The sequence below is a fragment of the Lonchura striata genome, chromosome 5 (assembly GCF_050655825.1).
Source record: "Lonchura striata isolate lonStrDom1 chromosome 5, ASM5065582v1, whole genome shotgun sequence".
Taxonomy (NCBI): domain Eukaryota; kingdom Metazoa; phylum Chordata; class Aves; order Passeriformes; family Estrildidae; genus Lonchura; species Lonchura striata.
Window position 1 is genome coordinate 27,004,807 of NC_140707.1, and position 20,275 is coordinate 27,025,081.

The 20,275-nt window shown below is 48.8% G+C and overlaps 2 protein-coding genes across 12 annotated transcripts in view; one reads left to right on the forward strand and one right to left on the reverse strand.

The window, feature by feature from the left end:
• Positions 1-9,354, reverse strand: part of TSPAN32 (tetraspanin 32) — a 39,037-nt gene extending 29,683 nt beyond the window's left edge. For 5 of the 11 annotated variants that reach the window (XM_085581516.1, XM_085581517.1, XM_085581522.1 and 2 more), the window contains exons 1-2: positions 9,224-9,354; positions 859-1,181 (exon numbers count right to left, since the gene is read on the reverse strand). In XM_085581516.1, coding sequence (XP_085437642.1) covers positions 859-963 — 105 coding nt within the window. In that variant the 5' untranslated portion in view covers positions 964-1,181; positions 9,224-9,354. Of the gene's footprint in view, positions 1-6; positions 7,819-9,223 lie in introns of those variants that run through there. The other 6 variants (XM_085581523.1, XM_085581518.1, XM_085581514.1 and 3 more) reach the window with 4 other exon arrangements.
• Positions 8,343-10,047, forward strand: ASCL2 (achaete-scute family bHLH transcription factor 2). The gene is made up of 2 exons (XM_021526778.4): positions 8,343-9,152; positions 9,248-10,047. Exon 1 carries the CDS (start codon positions 8,617-8,619, stop codon positions 9,139-9,141), a length of 525 nt encoding a protein of 174 aa, XP_021382453.1. The 5' UTR covers positions 8,343-8,616; the 3' UTR covers positions 9,142-9,152; positions 9,248-10,047.
• The last annotated feature ends 10,228 nt before the right edge of the window (positions 10,048-20,275 follow it).

Sequence of the window (20,275 nt, forward strand, 5' to 3'; positions counted from 1 at the left end):
TCTAACCATTCATAGCAGCTGTGCCTTAATGTCTCCTCTAAACATGCTTAGTACCAATCCTCCTTTAATTTCCTCCAAGTGGCATATTCTGTTATTTGGAAGAGAGAACTGCAGTCTTGGAATGTTGAAATCTGGAAAAACGATAAACTTTATTTGTGGCCCAAAATAAGGTATTACCTTTCAATAACTCTTAAACAAGCTACTAACCCTCTTTGAACTAAATACATATTATTGTTATTACTGTTGTTATTATTATTCTTTTTATGCAGATAAGTTTTGATGAAGTGAAAAGGCAACAAGAACATACAAGTCAAAGCATCTACAAGAAGTGTTCTCCAGTTTCTACCATTTCCCATCAGCTCTAACGGCAGATGTCCAGAAACTCCCCTCTTCAAAAGCTGATAAAGAGTCCCTAGAATTGCTTTCACTTTGCAGTGCTGATCCATATTTTTCTCATACACACTTCCACCAAAGCCTTATGGCTTCATATCCTCACTGGTCCCACCTGCAGTCGACCACCCTCCCAGCAGTAAGCATGACTGCAGCAGGTCCATCATCTCTCTTTTGCTCCAAGGAGACAGAAGCAAATATCTTTTTTGCTCCCACACATTCAGCCAGCAGCCACCTTTTCTTTCTCCTTGGAGGAAGCTGCTGAGTTGTGAAAGAGCTGCAGTGGTATGACAGCCTTGAGAAACCAGAAGTCTATCAGAGGAGGGGGGGATGCTGGTAGCCAGCGATAACCGCCCATGGTGCAATGATAACTCAGGCAGTTGGCTGTGCTTGCCCTCCACCCACCAAAAACAGAACGTGGGAAAACCATCCCCTCTTGGAGTGGGGATGAAAAAGGCAACAGCTCACCTCGGTTCTGCAGAGATCCCCCCAAACCTGCCTGCTCACCATGACACAGAGGCTGGTCACCAGCAGCTGGCACTTGGTGGTCCTCATCCCACACCTCAGTTCCATGGCAGCTTGTCCCCAGAGAGAGCTGGCAGTTGGTCCCTCCAGCTCTTGATAAAGCCTGGGTTTCCACCAAAGGGAGGCATGGCCACAGTGGGGCCTCTCAGGAAGTGGAGTCCCCACCACGTGTTGATGCACCTCCTCCTGCCTGATTATTAAGTCCTCTTTGGGGCAGTCATCTTCTGCACAGGCTCTCAGTCAGCTGCTGTCAACTCCCACAAAGCCTGCTGGGAAAGAAAGAAAGGCATACAGAAAACCTTTCATGGAGTTTGGAGCAAAGCTCCTTAAAAAAAAAAAAATAAACTGTTTAGTCAAGAGTCAGTGTCAAAATATCCCAATTTTGACTTTCACTGCATTGCAGTTTTGATAAACGAACATTTTCAATAACATTTTTCCATAATATACATAAATAATATATTCAGGAAAACATTATTTTAAAAAATAACCTATTGTTTAAAGCAGAGATTAACCCCCTCCCCCCAAATAGATCTGTGTAAGAGTCTTCTCTCCCCATGTAAAAGCACCACATGGCAGTAACCTTTGGCTGAGCCTCTATTAGAACTTGCATTTGCAGATAAAGGGAAAAAGCACATTTGGTAGTATTTTATTCAGGAAACTGTTTATATGAACATATAACCCCCTGCTCAGGAGGCCCTCACGGTCCGTGGACATTTTGACTCTTCCTTTCCCCTCTCCTAGCACTGAAGAGTCCATGCACCTGCGGCTGCAGAAGACTCAGGTGATTTCTGGTGTTCAAAACCAGCTGTCTTCTGAATGCATATTTCTTAAAAGTAAATCACAAAGAAGTCTCAAGATGGATCTGGCCAAAGTGAGCCTGAATGACTGAGTGCCTTAATTATCCTTACTTTTGGAAGCAGACTGGTGAACAGGTGAATAATTGCACTCCCATCAGGTGGCAAACAAGGGGAGTAAAAAAGTGAAACCATCCCACAACAGTAACTGCAGTGACAGGAACATGACGAAGAAGTAGGAGGAGAGGAGTGAAAAAAGGAAGGAAGATACATTTTGTAAAGCAAAGAGAAGAGAAAGCCATGAGCACGGGGAAAAGCATATTATGATTTTCTGACTACATCACCAGCTTTCTTGCAAGCTTTCCTACAGATCATCTTGGTTACAGCCTCCCAAGACACCAGTGAGAGCTGCCACAGCCAGTGCCAAAAACAGGTATCCCCATGGCTCACAGGTCCCTGCCCTGATGCCCATCTGAAGAAAACCAATGGATCAACAGCAGAGCAGGAGGGTACTGGGGAGAGGACAACAGGCTGGTGAGGCAGCTGATGCCAAGCCACCCACGTTCAGGAGCAGGACCCCTGGGAACAGACCAGGTGGGGAAAATAAAACACTGTCAGAGTTAGGATAGTGTTGAAATTCAGAACTGTAGGCACCCATCACTTCTTCTGGTACTAAAGGACAGACGGGGGTGTTGTGACCTGCATTTTCAAGGGGAAGGATCCCTGATACAAAAATAACAGAGCTGACCCACCAGTGAGGTTACAGGTTAAATCTGGAAGGGCTGCAAGAAAGTATGAGCATAGCTCTGTGTGCCCCGAGCGACAGTCAGCGTGTCACCTTTCCTGAGCGCACCCAGAGCCTGTTTCACAGTGGCGGACAGGAGAAAACCATGGAGCCCCGTCTCCGTTTCCCCCTGGATCCCACTTCCTTCTCCAGTCCTAAACACCTGCCACCGCAGACTCCTGTGCGAAGCCAAGTCTCACACTAGAGGTCCCCATAGGCCAGCACAACCCTTTCCCGAAGGGAGACATAATCGGCGTGGACTTTCTGAAGGGCATTTCCCTCCCCAGTTCCATAAAACTCTCCTCCGTTCCTGCAGAAGCCTCGCACCTCACCTCATGTGCACCTGAGAGGTCCCAAAATCGTCATCTACACGCCTTGCAATGGCTGCTAGTTTTCCCACAAAAGATGTCCTGTCTCCTTTTGTCTCTAGCCATGAAAACTGGTACCTTCACTGACTCACGGAGTTCTGAAAGCAGGTCTGTAACTTCCAACACCTGTGTTTACACAGCTCCTTCCTCTGTTTTAGCTGAAAATCACTGTTACTTGAACATGTCTTCTGATGCTTCTCCCACCTGCAATGCTTGGTGCCCGCCTTTGTGCCCACCCTCTACTAACTGCTCTGCCTGCTGGGCACGGGTAGAGGGATTTTCTGCTGTTTCTTTTTCCTCTCTTTTACCCACTATCCCATACAGGTATGCCTCGAAAGTTTCCTGTTTGTGGCACAGCATCTGTGGATTTCTAACATCACAAAAATAACAAGAGCAAAAGGAGTTGCTGCCTAACATTCACAAAAGCCAAAAGAAAAGTCACTCCCTCACCCAAAAGAAAGCAGGAACATCAGTAGAGCTGGGATATTAAGATGTTGGGCTGTGATTAAGGAAGGCACATTTGGTAGATGGAAGGGCACTGCTGAAGGGAGAACAGAGGACTCTGTGTGCTCGTCCCACTTGTGCCCATCAACAAGACAATCTGTGCAACACTTCACTTTCTGTGGGATTAAACTTCCTCTGTGTGCCCTGTTGTTGGCACACACCTGCCTCAGCAGGCACTCACCTACCTCTCTGCCCAGAGAGGTGAGAAGCAGGGTGTCCCCTGAACCTCATCCCGGTGGGAAGAGAGGCAGGGCTGGTGGCATGCCATGTGAGGGAACCACCCTCACAGCCAGCATGGATGGCAGCATGGCTTTTCCAGCAAGACTTGGCCTCCTGCCCACTCTGGCAGGTTTCATCAATTGATTCCCTTTGCAAGAGCCCAACTTATCACTCCCAAAGCGGTGCAAAAAACACAGGTGACCACAGCTCCTGCCTGTGGCTTCCTATCTTATCTCTGGTTATCAGCTGGAGCATGGAAAGATGGTAGTGAGTCTGAAAATACCCCAGGGAGCACAGATGCTCTCTTTCTAGCCTTGTGGCAGCTTGCAGAGTTCTGTTATGAAAAACCCTATCCCCAGCTGCATGGGTCTCAGAGGGATGTGCGATCTCATCCAGAAGGGAAGGGTTGATTTAAAAAAGGAACAAAGCCAGATCATATTTTTTTGCAAAGCCATAAACCTCCAACCCTCTTCTGAACTGGAGGGAAACAATGCCCACTCTGTCAGAGAGATGTTCTGAAAGAGCTGGGGGATTTGATGTGTGGGGGATTTGATGTGTGGAGGATTTGATGTGTGGGGTGAACTTGGGACACTAAAAACAAATGGAGAAGAAGAGACTGAATTCATACTGATGCTTCCTTGACATCCACTTTTCTGGCTCTCACTCCATCAGTGCAGCCACCAGTGATGGAATAGCAGCACCCCAGCCTCAGCTGCTTGAACTCTGTCAATGCAGCAGGGAAGAGAAACTTCCCCCTTGGCTTTGGAGCACTGCTACTCATGCTCCTTAGAAAGGATGGGCTGGAAGCAAGAAGGAAGATGTCACCCAGAAGCCAAAACTACACCTATCATCCAGGCAGGACACACCTGTGCCAGATCCCTGCTACCTCTCAGAAGCCTCCTCCCTTTCCAGCCCACAGCATCATTGGGGAAAATGCCTCTCCTCCACAGCAGAAAGCAGCTCCCAATGTGTCAGATTTACAAGAGTCAGTGGCTCAGCCCATTTGGTCCCTCAGCTACTGCCCGTAACACGGCTGGATTCACCCTAAAGCTCGCTCGTAAATAAAACATGTCCATATCAAACCGCACCGCAGCCATAGGGATGATGGGAGGCCAGGCAGACCTCACAGCCTGTGTCTGCCGTCCCGGGCACATCACAAGGATGCATTGTAAAGGCTGCTTAGCATTCATATAGCACATACACACAATCAAAGCTAAAAATCAACTTTTAAACCCGGGGCCATCTCTTTTCAAGAAAGGAAAGAGAGGAGGAAAGGGGGGGGGGGGGGCAGGGTGCTGGACTTTGCCAAGCTTCAGATGCACTATACAACTCCACTGTGAATGGGAACAAGGCTGGCTGGAGGCTGCCTTGGAAGACACAAAACCAGGGAGAAATCATCATATTTCCAAAGCACTTCTTTACTTATTATTATTTTCAAAGTGTATCTCAGAAATCCTCTAGTGATTCCCAGGCAATTTGAAATTATTATAGGTGAGCAAATAAAATGTCAGAAGAGTTATTAAAAATAGTTCATCAAGCCAGAGAAAGATTACATTACTAAAGAGTATAAGCTGAAAACAGGGAGCTCCCTTCAAAGAATAAACTCAAATGAACTTCTTTCTCCACTGAAAGTGAAAGAACTCATAGCTCTAAAGCACAGTGCCCTACTCAAGTTAAATTACTTTTTCTTTTTCACATGCTATCTAATTGCAAACCATAACTGCCCAGGAGCCAGCTGTGCAGGTGATAGACCTGAAGACACGGTGCAAGCCCTGCCCCATGTAGCCCTGCTCCTGGCAAAACCAGTGTGAGCACAGCCCAGCCTGGTAAACAGGCTCACCAAGAACAGGGCTGCTTAACTGCCCATCACCCTTTATTTCTCGCATTCATCCTCTCAAGCTTTATTGCAACTGGACCTCCATTGCTTTCCACTAAGTCCTGAAAGTTTTGGTAAAATACCCAAAAAAGGTCATGTCAGCTGGCTGTAATGCATTGGTGGCACCAGGACTGACCTAGCACCCCACCTGCAGCCTTCCTGCTGACACATGTGCCAAGCCAGGGGCAGTGCTTTGCTCTCACCTTTGGCAGGTGCAAGAACTAATGTATAGTGTACAGGCCCTTTCCAGAGGCCCTTTTCCCTTCTCCCTGAGCATTGTTTGGCCACCTTGCAGCACACTGGCTAAAGCCACACGGAGCTGCAAGGTGTCCACACCGACCATGCAGTTACCATGCATTTTTGCCTTACCTGCTCCAGGAGAGGAGAATTTCTTCTCCCCGGTCTCTGGGGATGGGTAGCACATTGCTGGATGCTCTCTCTCCCCAAGATTATGATCAGGAAGTTGATTGTGAACACAGACAGTGTTTAATGATGTCTTGTTCTACTGGATCCTTACATAGTCATTAACTTTATAAAGAGATTTCAAAGGAGATTGCATTTGTCTGAGTACAAGATGTACCTCCCCACCTAACCTTCCTGCAGACTGTTGAGAAGCCAGCTGCACTGCTAGGAAAGTGTAAGCACTTGCTGTATGTTGTACTCAGGCCCAGACCCAATGGCCACATCTGGCTGGAAACATCAGCGGTCCTAAAGCCAATTTGGACAAGTCAAGCTCATCCCTCAGCTGAGTATAGAATCTCTGTGGCTGGAGGCTGCATGCTCTCCCTTGAGACTGGGTTTACTGGTGTGCGTTATTAATGAAAAAAACTCCCTGTAGCTATTTTTGTATGATAAAAATCCAGTTATTACTCTTGAGTGTGGCACTTCAATATAGAAGGCTTTCTCTTGAAAAGTTTCAAGGGCAGCAGCTTCCCCTTTCCTGTGTGAAAGGTTTTCAGCAGAAATTAGAGACGAGGTAATGAAACAACATCAGTATTACTCCACTTGAAGTAATGCTCCTACTGACTAAGCTACATCTGACAGCAAGCACAAGGGAAGCCCCTTGCTCCAGCCAGGGCAGTTTTGCAGATGCTGGAGACAAGTGCATGCCATGGCCTGAGCTGAGCAAGCAACCTGTGCACTCCCTACAAGGCACAAGCAGCTCCCCAGGGCTGCTGGGAATCCACAAGGAAAAATGCTTCCGCCTGCGCTGCATGCCATGAGCTGCTCCTCTCAGGTCAAGTCCTTCAGAGAAGCTGTAGGGCTGCTCATTGCTTTGCCCCCAGCTCTACAGCAGGGCCAAGAATGTCCCAGGAGCTCCTGAATTTGGGTGCTAAGGCTCCTGTGTGCTTGGCTACCAGAAAATCAAAGCACTCACAGGATCCTTACTGTCAGGAATTTCAGCTCGGCTGCCTGTGGCACTGCAGTGGGGCTGGCACCTTCAAGCCACTGCCGTTGCAACCAATCCCCAAGGAAAATATTTCTCTGTCAATGTAATGGAGCCTTGCTGTTCCCTGAATACCCCACACAAGTACAAAAAAAGCCCCCTTCATGTCACATCAAGGATAGCTCTTTGAACTACCATTTTTGGCTGACGTACACCTGAGCAGCAATGTGGTTCAGGGCAGCCAGGGGAATACAGACCCTTTGATATCCAAATCGTGCTGCAAAGCCTTGCTGGCACCTGTCCACGTGATGACATCCCCACCACCAAGTTGGTGCCAAAGACACCAGCTTGGAGCATTTTCCTGACATTGGATTATGTTCACCCCCCAAAATGTGAAGCCCTGTAACTGAACTGCCACACACCATTGAATTTTTAGGGTTTTTTTTTTTTAAGGCTGGGTGGGAGCAAAGCCCTGAGGACAGCACATCATGCAGGTGTACTGAAGCCAAGAGTGGACACAGCCCCAGGGCAGTGGGTTCATGTATCTCCCCCTCCATCCACCTTGCCTATTTAGCAAAACATCATGCAAGTTATTTCTTCCCACAAATTCCTAGGACACCAAGAGGATGCTCCTTTGTCCTCCCAGCTATCAGAATGCACTTTACCCTGGTGCTCTTCCCACCAGAGCTGGAAGAAAGGCTTGCTTGATGGAGAGCCAAGGAGGATTGCTTGGCATGGCAGAGTGAAGCCGAGCTGCAACCCCCAAGCTACAAAAGCTTCCTACAAATACCCTTCTTTCCTCCATGAAACTCCCATTGAAGCCCAAAAAGCCAGTCTGTGGAGAGCAGGGTTGATAAGAGAACCCACGCCATTATGATAATTCTTTGTTATACCTTTTTGGTGGATGTACCAAAGCAGAGCCCCGGCGTGTCAGGCCAGCACGGGCCGGCAGCCAGGTGCGGGCACCCTGCGCTCCGCAGGGAAAGCCCTGGGACAGCCGCGCTGCCGGGCCGGCCCTTCCGCAGGGTACCGCTGCGGGAGGGGCCGGGCTGGTGCCACACCTGAAGGGACAGGGCGCGGGGCCGCCACCGCCCCGAGGGCCGCGGCCAGGCCCGGCTGCTGCTGCTGAGCGCCCGCCGCGAGGTGCGGGGGAGGCGGGGCGACAGTGCGGCCCCGCCCCCGAGTAAGAATAAAAACTAAATTAAAATGAAATGTTGTCAACTGCCAGGGCAGGGGCGGTGATTTGAGGGGAGGGTTGCAGCAGGTCCGCGGACGGCGGGGTGCGTGTGTGTGTGCGTGTGTGCGTGTGTGCGTGTGTGTGTGTGTGAGGGGAGGTGGGGGGGCCGGCGGCCGGCGGCGCCACGCGCCGGGCGCGCGCGGGGGCGGGTGCGCGCGCGGGGGAGGGCGCGGGCGGGGGCGCGGCGGCGGCGGGCGCGCGTGGCGCGGCGCGCGCGGCGCGTGCGGCCGGCGGGGGCCCGCGAGCGGCGGCGGCGGCGCGTTGATAAGGGGCCGGCCGGCAGCGGGACCCGCCGCAGAGGCGCGGAGCGGCGGCGGGAGAGCACGGGCATGGGGGTGAACTGCCCCGCGCTGCCCACCCCCGCCTCCTTTGTCTCGCTTTAAATTTAGTTTTGAAGATTATATTTTAAAATTATTTTTAAAGTTTTGGTCGTTGGTTTGGTTTGGGATTTTTTTTTTTTTTTTTTTTTTTTTTTTTTTGTTGGTTTGTTTTGTTTTTTTTTCCTGCCCGCCGCCACCGTGGCCGCCCGGCGATGAACGGCGGGGCTCTGCCGCCGCTGCCCCCCGCCGCGCCCCGCGGCCGCCGGCGGCCCGCCTCCCCCGAGCTGCTGCGCTGCAAGCGCCGCCTGGCCTTCGCCGCCCTGCCGGGCACCGGGGCGGCGGCGGCGGCCGCCGTGGCCCGGCGGAACGAGCGGGAGCGCAACCGCGTGCGGCTCGTCAACCTGGGCTTCGCCGCCCTCCGCCAGCACGTCCCCCACGGCGCCGCCAGCAAGAAGATGAGCAAGGTGGAGACCCTCCGCTCCGCCGTCGAGTACATCCGCGCCCTGCAGCGGCTCCTCGACGAGCACGACGCCGCCGCCTCTTTCCCCGACGGTCGCGGGCGGGTGGCCGTCGGGGAAGTTGGCGGCGGCGGCGGCGGCTACTCCTCCGCTTCTCCCTCCTTCGCCTCCTCCGCGCCCGGCTCGCCGTGCTCCTCCGAGGAGAGCGGCTACGACGCGGCGCTCAGCCCCGAGGAGCGGGAGCTGCTGGACTTCACCAGCTGGCTGGGGAGCTACTGACACGGCGGGAGGTAAGGGGCGGCCGGAGGGAGGGGGCACCGCTTCCTCCCCCGGCGCTCGGGGGAGCGGGGCACGAACCCACCGGGTTCCTCACGTCTCTCCGCAGCCGCGCTCAGCCCGCAGCACATCGGCGCCCGCGGTCTCGGCGTGGCAGCATCCCCCCGAAAGTACTGATCTCCGCCTCGGCGTGGCCCCGCTGGCTGCTTCTCTCGCCGGTTCAGCCGTCGTCTTCTGGCTGTGGAAAGTGCAATGGGACTGCGGGGTTCCGCTCCTTGCGCGGGGACAGCGGCTCCGTCTGCCCGCCGGGAGCTGCCGGCCCACGGAGAGGATGCCCGAGTGAACCTGCTTTCCCCCGCCGCTGCTGGCTCGTGTTGCTTTGGAGGAAAAGAAAAAAAAAAAAATTAGAAACACTTGATGCTTCCTTGTTTCTGGAGGGGGAGGGAATTTTTTATCATGTCAGATTCTATTTTATGTGTAACTTGAACTGCCTAAAGGGACACTGGTGTATGAAGACTTATTTTTGTACAAGAAACCTTAGAAAAAAGGGATGAGATGGTTCTATTTTTAGCGGGTCCTATCTACTCGTTCTTGAACACTACAAGCTGGAATGTTTTGGGAACATACACGTTTTAGATGCAAAGATGTTTGTTTGGTTTTTTTTTTAATTATTCTCTCCAAACACTTTGGTAAAAGACTGTAAAGTTATGTTGTGTTTTAACGTGGTGTCTGAGTTTGCCTAGTGTGAAGGTCCACCTCTCTGAAAACTGAAGTTTCAAAAAAAAAATGTATTGAAGGCATTTTTTGTATGCACTTGCTAGGATTTCTTATGTTGTACATATGCAGTTTTTAAGAAGAGTATCATATTTTATGTAAATTGACTTTATAAATAAAAATCTATTTATAAATGGCTTCAGGGCTGTAAGATATGTGTATTTGCCAGAATTACCCAAGGTGACTAAACTGTGGCCTGAAGGGGTGGGAGAGGGGAGTGAGGAACAATACAGGAAAGAGGCAGCTCTACCTGGACCAGGTTTCATGTGCAGAAGGGAATAAGGAGCAGCATAGCATAATCTCCAAGCTTACTTTTTTCCCCCCCTACTCAAGTTTTCTAAATTCAGCATTTGGAGTAGGTCCTGCAGGGAAGATGTGCAGGGAGCTGCAGATGTGCACAGGAGACAAGGCAGGTTAGGTGCTGTTAACCCCTCTCCTTAAAATGCAGAAAGTGCAGCTGCAGGAGGCTGTGTTGCCCCTGCCTGGGATGATGGGAGGCTCATGGGAGGGTAAAGAGGAAGTGGGTATCTGAAGTTTGTTTGTCCTGGCAGCAGCTCTCAGGAGGTAGGTTGGGGTGCCTTTATTCAGGGGAGCAGCACCTTTGAGTAGCGTTGTCCTTTAAAAACCACACATAACCATAGTGTCCCACCTTGTCCTACTCTGACTTGAGCTGCATGTACAGAGTCTTTATCTAAAGGCAACAAGCAAATGTGAATTGCTCCTTGGGAACTATAGTCAGACTCATAAGCTCTGTCCATTGCTTTTGGGCTCATGCTGAAGACCTGATTCAGTAGAGGTGAGCCAGAGGTAAAAACTGTGTGGGTAAGAATGCTGTGAAATAAAACACAGGGCTGATGGCATGAAAAACTATGGCAGAGACTATTAATTCCCTTAGAGAGTTCTAATGAATGTTAGGAGTTGAATGGAGCAAAATGGGCTTGGTCTGTAGAATATGCTGAATGAACACAAAGCAGAAATGGTTATTAAAATTGACCTACTTTACTGGGACCCTGTGCATAGTCTCTGCTGCCTTAGTACTGGGAAGGTAAAATTTTTCTGGGGTGTCACTCAGCAATTCCAGGTTCAGTAATTGTAGTGGATGCTCTGTAATCCAGATCTGTAAGAGTATTCCACACACATTATGCCATTTGAAGAAGGAAAAAAGCCTGCAAAACAAGCCATGGGAAAATGAAGGCTCTAAGACCAAGCTGCATTTAGGAGCCTGCAATCAAGAGCAATAGTTGTTGAACTGTGCTTCAAGTTCATTCCCTAATAAAAGTTGCTCTAATAAACAGTCCCTTTGAAAGGCACAAGGAATTCAAGTGCTTAATAAATGTCTTGCAAAGGTTTTATATCCTTTCAGCTTTTAAACAATACCCCAGGTAGGAGCAAGAGCTGTGAGCTGACCTGGGCTGTGCTCAGCAGCAGCAGGGAGGGCTGATGGAATGGGGGAGTAACGTGGTACCTTTCCCCAGAGAGAGTTTAAGGGCTTCATCCTCGCAGATGACCTCCAAAAAATTAGCCAAATATAAACTCATGTAGGCTCCCACATATTTATTCTCAGCCTAAACCAACATCATGTCATCTTTCCCAAGCAGTTTAGAAATTGGGGCTGTTGCATTGGTCTGCACAAGTGTCCCATTATTGCAGAATGCATTTGTTTAGAACATGTTACCACTGCTGGGAAGGGTGTTTGTTTTCCTTAGGTGCCCTGATCATTTTAATATTTCCAAAAGCAGTATTTGGCTCTCAGTCAAGTACCTCCCAGCATTATTACCATGTTCATCTGATCACCCAAGATACCATTGCAGCACCTTTGAAGCAGTATCAGCTGTAACTCTATTGGCAAGAAATCAGCAGTAAACAATTTTCACTTAAGCAATACTAATATTAGGGGGGGGAAAAAAGAGCTTAGTCAGCATCACAAGTTACCTTAATGCTGTCAATCAGTGCTTCAGTCAGAGCTAGAGGAAATCAGGAAGGTACAATTTTATTTTCAAAACCCCACAGTGGTCATGAGTCTTCCGAACAGTTGAGGGGGAAGAAGATGCAAGAAAAAGGATGTATGTGTGTTCTAGAAACACAGGATGGACAGAGGGACTCCATTCCCCAGCCACGGTCATGGTGACAAGTCATTAGCAGCTTCTCAGATCAACCTGCTGAAGAGAGCTCTGCTACACCAGAGAGAAGGGTACTGAATCATTGTGCCCTTTAAAGGAAGCATTAGGGAGGATGCAAGGTAATTTCTGTGACAGTTGCAGCTGGCCAGCCTAGCTCAGGCTTCTTCAGCACCACCTGAAGACTGCTTGGACCTCGTTGAGAAGATTTCTGACCCTAAAAACTCACACCTAGAACTCTACTCCATTTATGGAAAATACTTGCCAGTTCAAAGACTTGGAGATGAAAGCCCTCTGACCATGAGAGTCGCCTGTCAGCAGCAAGAGTAACAGCAGGCCTGTCTCTCAGCCAGGTACTTGTCCTGATTGGAGGAGCCAGCTACACTTGCTGATGGGACCCTCAGTGTCTGGGTTAGCTGCCATCAACCAGGAGCTCTCCTGAGGGATTCCAGAAAGCCTGGGTGCCTGCCTAAACTGCTACACGAAACGCTTGTGGCCGGGATGGGGAATGCCTCTGATGAGAACATAATTTCTCTTTAGATGTACAACTAGAAACTCAGTGCCTAAAATGGAAACCCCAGCTTCCAGAAAGACAAAAACCCAGCTCTAAGATACAGGGCTGCAGGAAAGTAATTTAGTGAGATTCAGGCAGAAGAAGATATGCTGAGGAATTCTGAGAATTAAGGGGAAAACAAAAAAGCCTGGGGACTCCAGGGGGCATACTCTTGTCAATGTGCAGATACAAAGCACACTTCTGTAAATCTCTCACATCTCCATCGACCCGATGGGTTCCCATTTTCCCAAGAAGAATTTCACAGGCCACAGATGTGGCTAATAAAGCAGAAACAAGTTGCAGGATGGTGTTAAGATTAGCTGCTCCCATCCCCAGGCAGAAAGAGCCCTTCAAGTTTAAACCAGGATCCCCTCCTTGGCATTTTTTTATTACTAAGACTGAAGCTTTTCTTGTTACCCAAAGCCCTTAAAGCCCAGTACATGGTAAAATTAGTTCCATGCATTATGGCCTGATGGTGTTTAAATGATGATGTCCATCATGGGCAACCTCAGCTTCGGTTCCATGGCTACACTCCTTCCAAATTTCTCCACATACTACTGAAAATAATTTTGAAGGAAGGGCCTGTGCAGCCTTCTGGAAGGCTTGTACACCACAGGAAGACCTAGGAAGCAGGCAGGAAGACGTCCTGCATCATCTCCATAGCAGAATGGCATTGCTGGTCCTCCTTGCAAGGAGAGTGGCTTCAGCAGAGCCCAGCACCACAGAAAAGAGAACATTTGGGGACAAAAGTGTAGGGGAAAAGGGCTCTCTCCTGTTCCTACCACCACAAGATATCACCAGTAAATACCCCCTTTGCCACAGATCGTAGTGCAGAAAATCACCAGCAATTGGTTTCAATGTAAAATAACTCAATTTACATTAACACCTCATAAAGATCTTGTTAGGGACAGCAGGCAGCTCCTGCGAATCAGCTTGTTGCTGCCTCCCATCCATGAGGAGCAGCTGCCAAGAAAATACTTCTCCTGCCAGCCTTTGGTGTGAGTACCAAGGCTTTTCGGCTGCCACGGCGTGTGGGCAGACGGCTGTGTGCCGTGTGCCGAGACTAGTCCCGAGGTCAATTCACTCTTCGTGCAGGTCACAGAATGGCTGGCTAACAGCAACAATTTTCAGGCATTTCTTATCTGGATTGGATGCGGGCCAGGAGCCTGGGAGGGTGCACAGCTAGGAGTGAAAGGCAGCCCCTCGCACAGCTGAGCAGGGCAGAGCTGCCCTGGCTTTGTCCAAATTGGGCATCAGCCAGCGAGGGTTCGATTTGCTTCCCAGAAACTGCCACCAACAAAGCTTTAGCCAAAGGCATGCCCGGGAATAATGGGACTAACAATAGGAAAGCAGCACCAGGTGTAATCACAAATTAATGTCACACCCTAAGGAGGCTATCGGGCAGTATAACAAATGGCTTAGAATTCCTGAGACACAATCAAGACCCAGCTCCTTTAGAGCTTTGTGCACACTCTGGCACACAGGAACAGAGGAGCTCTGCCAGGTGCTTTCAGAGCAGCCCTGGGACTCACTGCAGGTCTTCTCAGGCCAGCCCCTGGGGCTTGCTCTTTGGAGAAGTGAGTGGATGCTCCTGTGGCAGAGTCTGAGAACATGGAGGGGTTTTACACTTACAGATTCTCAGTTTTTTTATTATATTTGAGTGCTTTCTTCCACCCATTATTTTCCCATAACAAAGATCTACTCAGAATAATGGTAAAGCTGGTACAAAAAAGAGAGGTGGTATGGTTAAGGCCCTTCCCAGTAAGAGGGGCTGGTTTGCCCCTCTGCTGTCACCATCTTCAAAAAGGGAAAATTGAACGGGAGCATCAGCATCCTTAGCTTTGGGGAAATCTTGCTTTGGGGGAAAACATCAGAGACTGAGATTTAAGCTGTAAATTAAATTTAGAGTCTCTCCTATTCTTGAGAGCCTACAATCAGACAAAGATCATTGTTCAGATCAGGATAACTAAATTCTCATTTTCTGCATGTCACTGCCTGCCCCCTTACTCCTGCTGTCACCTCTCTTTTGTCCCCAGGCATAAGAAAGTGGCAAAAGAGTGAATGGAGTGATGCCCACAGCTGTGCTACAGGTGAGAGATACTCAGAGAAACCTCAGCCACATGGTAGGCTCCAAAACCATCATCCACACATGGTGAGCAGGAAAAACCCAAGACTAGACACACGTTTGTTATCTGCCAAAGCCATCAGCGCTGTTGTACAAGAGGAGAAATAAACAGTCATGTAGAGAAACATAGATATGGAAAGGAGAAGCAAGTGTAAGAAAGTGGTCAGCAGGGAAGAGCATAGCATATTAAATCAGAGCAAGAAGCACAGAGAAATTATTTCACATATTGGTCTGTGACACCCTTCCCTCCCCTTCCATAAATGCTTTTGTTTATGGGTAGATGTTAATAACAGCAGAAGCATAAACATCAGAAAAGGAGAAACCTGTGGTAAGGCTACAGGGACCAGGGCAGTGCTTCAGGCTTTGACTGGTGAGCATCCACTTTGCTGCTGGAGAAGCTTCATTTCTCTCCTTTCATCTCCTGCCCTCAGCCCCAGCACTCACAGCCTGCAGTACAACAGTTATCCAGTCACCAGACCCAGTAAATTGTGCTTGCTTTTTAAGTTGTTTGGTTTTGCCTTTTTTTTTTTTTTTTTTTTTTTTCCTTAAGGGAAGAGAAACCAACAAAGAGGCATGATAGCCCCAAGGGGAATTTTCTGTTAAAGTCGCTGCCAAAAGAATGACCAATTTGTAAGTGAAATGTTGACACTTTTATAACACAGCAAATATCTTTCCCTTGAATGAAGTACTTCAAGATTTTTTTTTTTTTTTGTAGAAAAGATGAATTTTGTCGGGATGTTAAATACTAGTAGGAAGTGTTGCAATACTATAACACATTTTCTCTTTCACTCTGTTTCCTGTGTACGATTCCTTCAAGGTTCCACAAAGGAGCCACATTCACTTTAGCAGAACCATCCATCCCTGCACAGACCCAGAGTGCTGCTGAGATAGTTTATACCCTTTGGTCTTCGGTCTTGCTAGAGGACAGCCAGTAAAGCAAGGTGAGAGCAGAGAAGCTTTTGAAGTGGGGAGACCACAAAGCTCATTTAGGATGCATGCACCACCAAAAAAAACCCGGCCAACAGACAGTAATAACTTCAAAACAGTGCTGACTGGAGTTGAAAACAGTGATGTACTGGCAGAAAAACTAGTGCCTAAGCCAAGTTCAGACGTGGTGTAAGCTGAATTTGATTGTTTATGATGCTGAAGAGCGCTAATGGTTGCCGGCAGGCAAGTCTCGCTGTTAAAGAGAAACACACAACTTGTTAAAAGGACCTCTGGGCACTCTTTCAGGCCTAGCAGAAATCATAACCAACCTACTCTGTGCAGTAAAACCTGCTGGAGAAAGCAGGGGCAGTGTCATATTCCTTGGTGGAATCTGGGGTGTAGGACACAGGCTGCATTCAGTGTGCACATTGCAGAAATCATGGAAGGAGCAGAAAACTGGAGAGGGCACAGAGGAAGAGGGATAGACTGGGACAGGAGGCCACCTAGGCTGCCTACAAGATGTTTTCTTCTGCTGTGTTTGAGGGGGGACAGGATTTGGGACCATTCTTTGTAAAAAAACAGTGAATAAGAAGAGTTTTAGAAGTGAAGCGTTGGCATTAGAAAATGGTCTGTTCTAAGAATAGTTGAATGCAATGATTTCTCATTCCAAGATGTTGAAGCTTTTATTGAGATTGACAAATTTCTTCATAGTCAAAATGAAGAATGCTTTTCTTCAGCAGACCATTTGCTGAAGAAAAGATTTCACTCTGGGTGAAACTTAGTTCAAATTTGGCTTAAATTTTCATTTTGAGGTACCTCTGAATTATAGATACATCAAAGTACAGTGATGACATCATTTGAGTTACCACAAAAATTCTGGGCTCTACTTTTTCCTTAGCAAAGTGATAGCATGAGAAAAAGTCAGGTGGCAGGCTGAAAAACAGCAGCTTGGAAAAAGCAGAGTTACAGATCTGTGTGGCAGCTTGTCCCCAAACCCCTCCAGCCATGGGGGTAGCCTTGATTTTCAAAATATGCTCCTAAAACATCTCAGAGGGCAGGATTTGTGTGGCATTAACAGCCAGAGTGCTCTTTGCCCAAGATTCAGCCCTGCCATAGGATTTGCAGCACACAGCTTGGCAACCAGAAGACTCTGCTGAGGCATAGACAGCATGGCTTATGTCTAGGGAGGGGTTCTCCCACAGGGTCCTCTCCAAGCCCATTTTTCTCCAGTGCCTTTGGTTTGGCCCATCCCATCTCTACTTAAAATTAACTTTGCATCAGACATCAACCCACTTTGCTTCTCAGTGCTTTCACCATGGGAGAAAGCTGGAAGTGGGAGGTGGAGCACAGGGAGCAAAGGGAAAAAAAATAAAATGGAAAATCTGGAAGAAAGTGAGAGGCTGAGGAGGGAGGGGAGGAGAGGGGAGGAAGGGCTCGAAAGGGCTGCTGAGGGACAGGGGCAGGGTGGCCCCCGGCTGCCCCACATTGTGCTTGGCTCTATCCATCTAAATAAAGGGACTATCCTGACTTGTGTCCCAGCTGGGAGAGGTTTTGTTGCCTTTTGGGTTTTGGTGTCGTCCCCTCCCCCTGTTTTGCTTCCCCTCCTCTCTTCCCTTCCCTGCCCTCCCCGCTTTCATCCAGACTGCATCAAAGTGCCCCCGTGTCTCCGTCTCCTCGGGCGTTTCCACCCCCTCCCCGGAGGCACAACGTCCCCCTTTGTGACCACCACGCAGATGACCTTTCCTACCTTCTTATCCTCATCTATCCCTGCGCCCCCGGGTAAATAAACCCTGAGGCTGATGAGCAGAAGCTGGGATGGAGAGAGCCGGCCCTAGGGCAGGTGCTTCCTTTTGCAGCCCCACTAGCCCCAGCGAGGCAGGGCTAACACCAGGGGAATGAGCATGAGAGAGTTTTTAGGAACTGGCTTGTGCACCAGGGATGCTCAGCCTGCCCAGCATCCCACAGTGAGGTGGACATGCAGATTTCACCCAAAAAAAGAGTGCATCCCTACTTCCACTTCATTTAAATGCCCATGTCAGCCAGCCCCGTAGGAGGGGCAGAGCCAGGCTTGAGTTGGGGTAGCCAAGGGCACTTGCATGTGGACGCATGAGCCTTTGAAGAGCAAACGTCCAGCCACAGCCTGCACCGGGGATGTTCACAGGGAAGGAAAGAAACATTTGCTGGGCTCTGTGCAGCATGAGCCTATTCACAGCCCGTCCTGTTGTGCCTGGGGGCTGCTCACTTCTCTCCTGGCTTTTCTCCCCACTGCATGTTCCCCTTCAGTTCCTGCTGGTTTATCCATATTTATTAGTCCCTGCTCGCTTTGGCAGAGCTCAGCCACCTGCCAGGGCTCTGGTCCTGCATGGGACTTCACCTCTGCTGTCTGCCATATTTTCCAGTGCCCCCAGCCTGGCACACGTTTCCAAACAATCATAAATACACTGTGGCTCGGTATAGTGCTCCAGCTATGAAATCCCAGTGAAAGCCTTTATTCTGCATCTCTGATGCTTTCAGGCTTTGACATTCAAGCAGATGTGCCTGTGTCGAGTTCTGTTCCAGCTGTGCACACTGCAAAGGCAGGTCTAGGATGGACATGTGAACACCCCCTATTCCCCAGGGCAGACAGGGATATCAGAGTGGGCTCAGGTGGCTCTTCCTGACTGAGCATCTGGCTTGTGTTACTTCACCGGCTTTATTCGTAAAGGGAAAGCTCAGATCCACACAGTGTCCCACGTTGTCCCAAATGGAGACCTCTACACCCCAAAGCCCTAGTCTCCATGTGTTTCAGATCCTATTTTGGCTGCCCAAGGTGATACAGTCAGATCCTAAATTAGTTCCTTATAATCTAAATTGAATTTAGACCCAGAAAATCCCCAGCTTTCAGATGTTTCTGGTTACACAATAAATCTGGCTCTTCTTCTCAGAAGAGTGAAATGGCAGGATTTTGAAATTCCTTGTTGGTTCATGTTTGCATATAAATGCTGATTTTATCTTTTCTGTACACAAAGTAAACACCAAGCTGTTTTACAATAATGTTGCCGTTGGAACATGCACCAAGGATGGCAAAACAACTTAGAGATGTTTCCAGACCCAAGGACCATGCCTCCCTTCACACAAAGAAGCCGCCCGCTCCGAGATGCCCGGCACACCCTCCTCCCTGTTTATGCAGATCAACAGGCAGGTTTCATTAGGCACTAGTAAGATCCTGAAGGAAAAGTTGGGTGGAGATGACAAAGGATGTGTATTCACCCAGCTATGTAAGCCGAGGTTCCTGACGAAGCTGAATTTTTCCATGGGTCCCCAAGAGCTGTGGACCCTGCTGGAAGTGCCCAGAATCACTGCAACTGAGAAATGATGGCTCTTACTTAAACTGGGGTTTGCATCTCTTATAATGCTGGTCAACACAGGGACTATAATTCATATTTAAAGTAATGTAGCTATTGAAGATTAACTCTCTGAGGGGAAACTCTTATGCTGAGAGATGCTCTTTGTGAAAGAACTAAATGCAGTCATGGCCAGAAGCAGAGAAAGGAAGATGTGCTGCTGGGAGGAGATAGCTGTCAGAGAGTAAATTAATTCAGCATAATCCCAGATTTACAGAGCCCTGCTGGAGGATCTGAGGTGGCCATACTTAAAAAAAAATACCCTGTCCACAAGCCTGACAGCCTTAAGTTATGGAAAGAATTATGTACAGTCAAATAAACTCACATTTTCTGATTATTTCTTCTTATTTGTCATTGGATATTGCAGAAACTCTGTTTGAAAGTCAACAGCCTCTGGTGAAAGAGGCGCCCTTGGGTATAATGGGAAAGGATAAAAATCCAGCCCAAATACCTCCCTTCAGCCATCTAGGAGTGCGGTGTCTACTTTAAGTTAGTCATTTGACTGCTCATCTACTTTAGCAGACCATGAACACAGAGGCATTTTCTGGGAGCAATTCATTCTGCTTGCCCTAGGTTGAGTGTTTGTCATGGGATCAGCCACCCCTGTGTGATGCCTGGCCCTCCCAACATCCATAGGTGGGTCTGTGGTGAGGATATGCGTCAGTGGTAGCCAGCTTCAGGTGGTCACAGGTAGAGGAGTTGCCTCTTGCCCTATATACCTGGGTGTTCCTGGAGGATGGAGCACTTCCCCCATCCCTGAAAAAACACCAATTTGCTCCAAAGTTCACTGAAATCCAGGTTGCTGTAGGTTCCAGTGGCCTTTGTATCACATCTGTACCCTCTGAGACAGTATCAGAAATAAGCCTAGCTCCCTGCTGGTGGTCACCACACCTGATCAGCATGGGACAGACTGAAAAAAGCCCACAGCCTCATGCACTGGACATCAACCCTTCATCTTGAAATGGCACTAAATGCATCCCATCAAATCTGAGTGATATATTTATCATGTCCTAGCAGTCATACAAATTTCAAAGGTTACACTGCCTTTGCAAGAGCAAAACTGAGAATGTCACGGCAGCTGTTTAAAGGGGAACAATTAATAAAGTATACTTGCAGGATATTCCTAATAGGAACCACACTTTCCTTCCTGTTACTTTGGACAAGTGGTTTATGAGAAGGACTGGTATGTGTACATGCTCTCAAGGCACTGAGTTCTGTGTCCAAAGCAAGAGGCAGCAGAAGGTGGGATGAAGAAGAC

Excerpts from the sequence above, each read along its gene's own strand:
- ASCL2 (XM_021526778.4), top strand. The coding sequence starts at position 8,617 with ATGAACGGCGGGGCTCTGCCGCCGCTGCCCCCCGCCGCGCCCCGCGGC.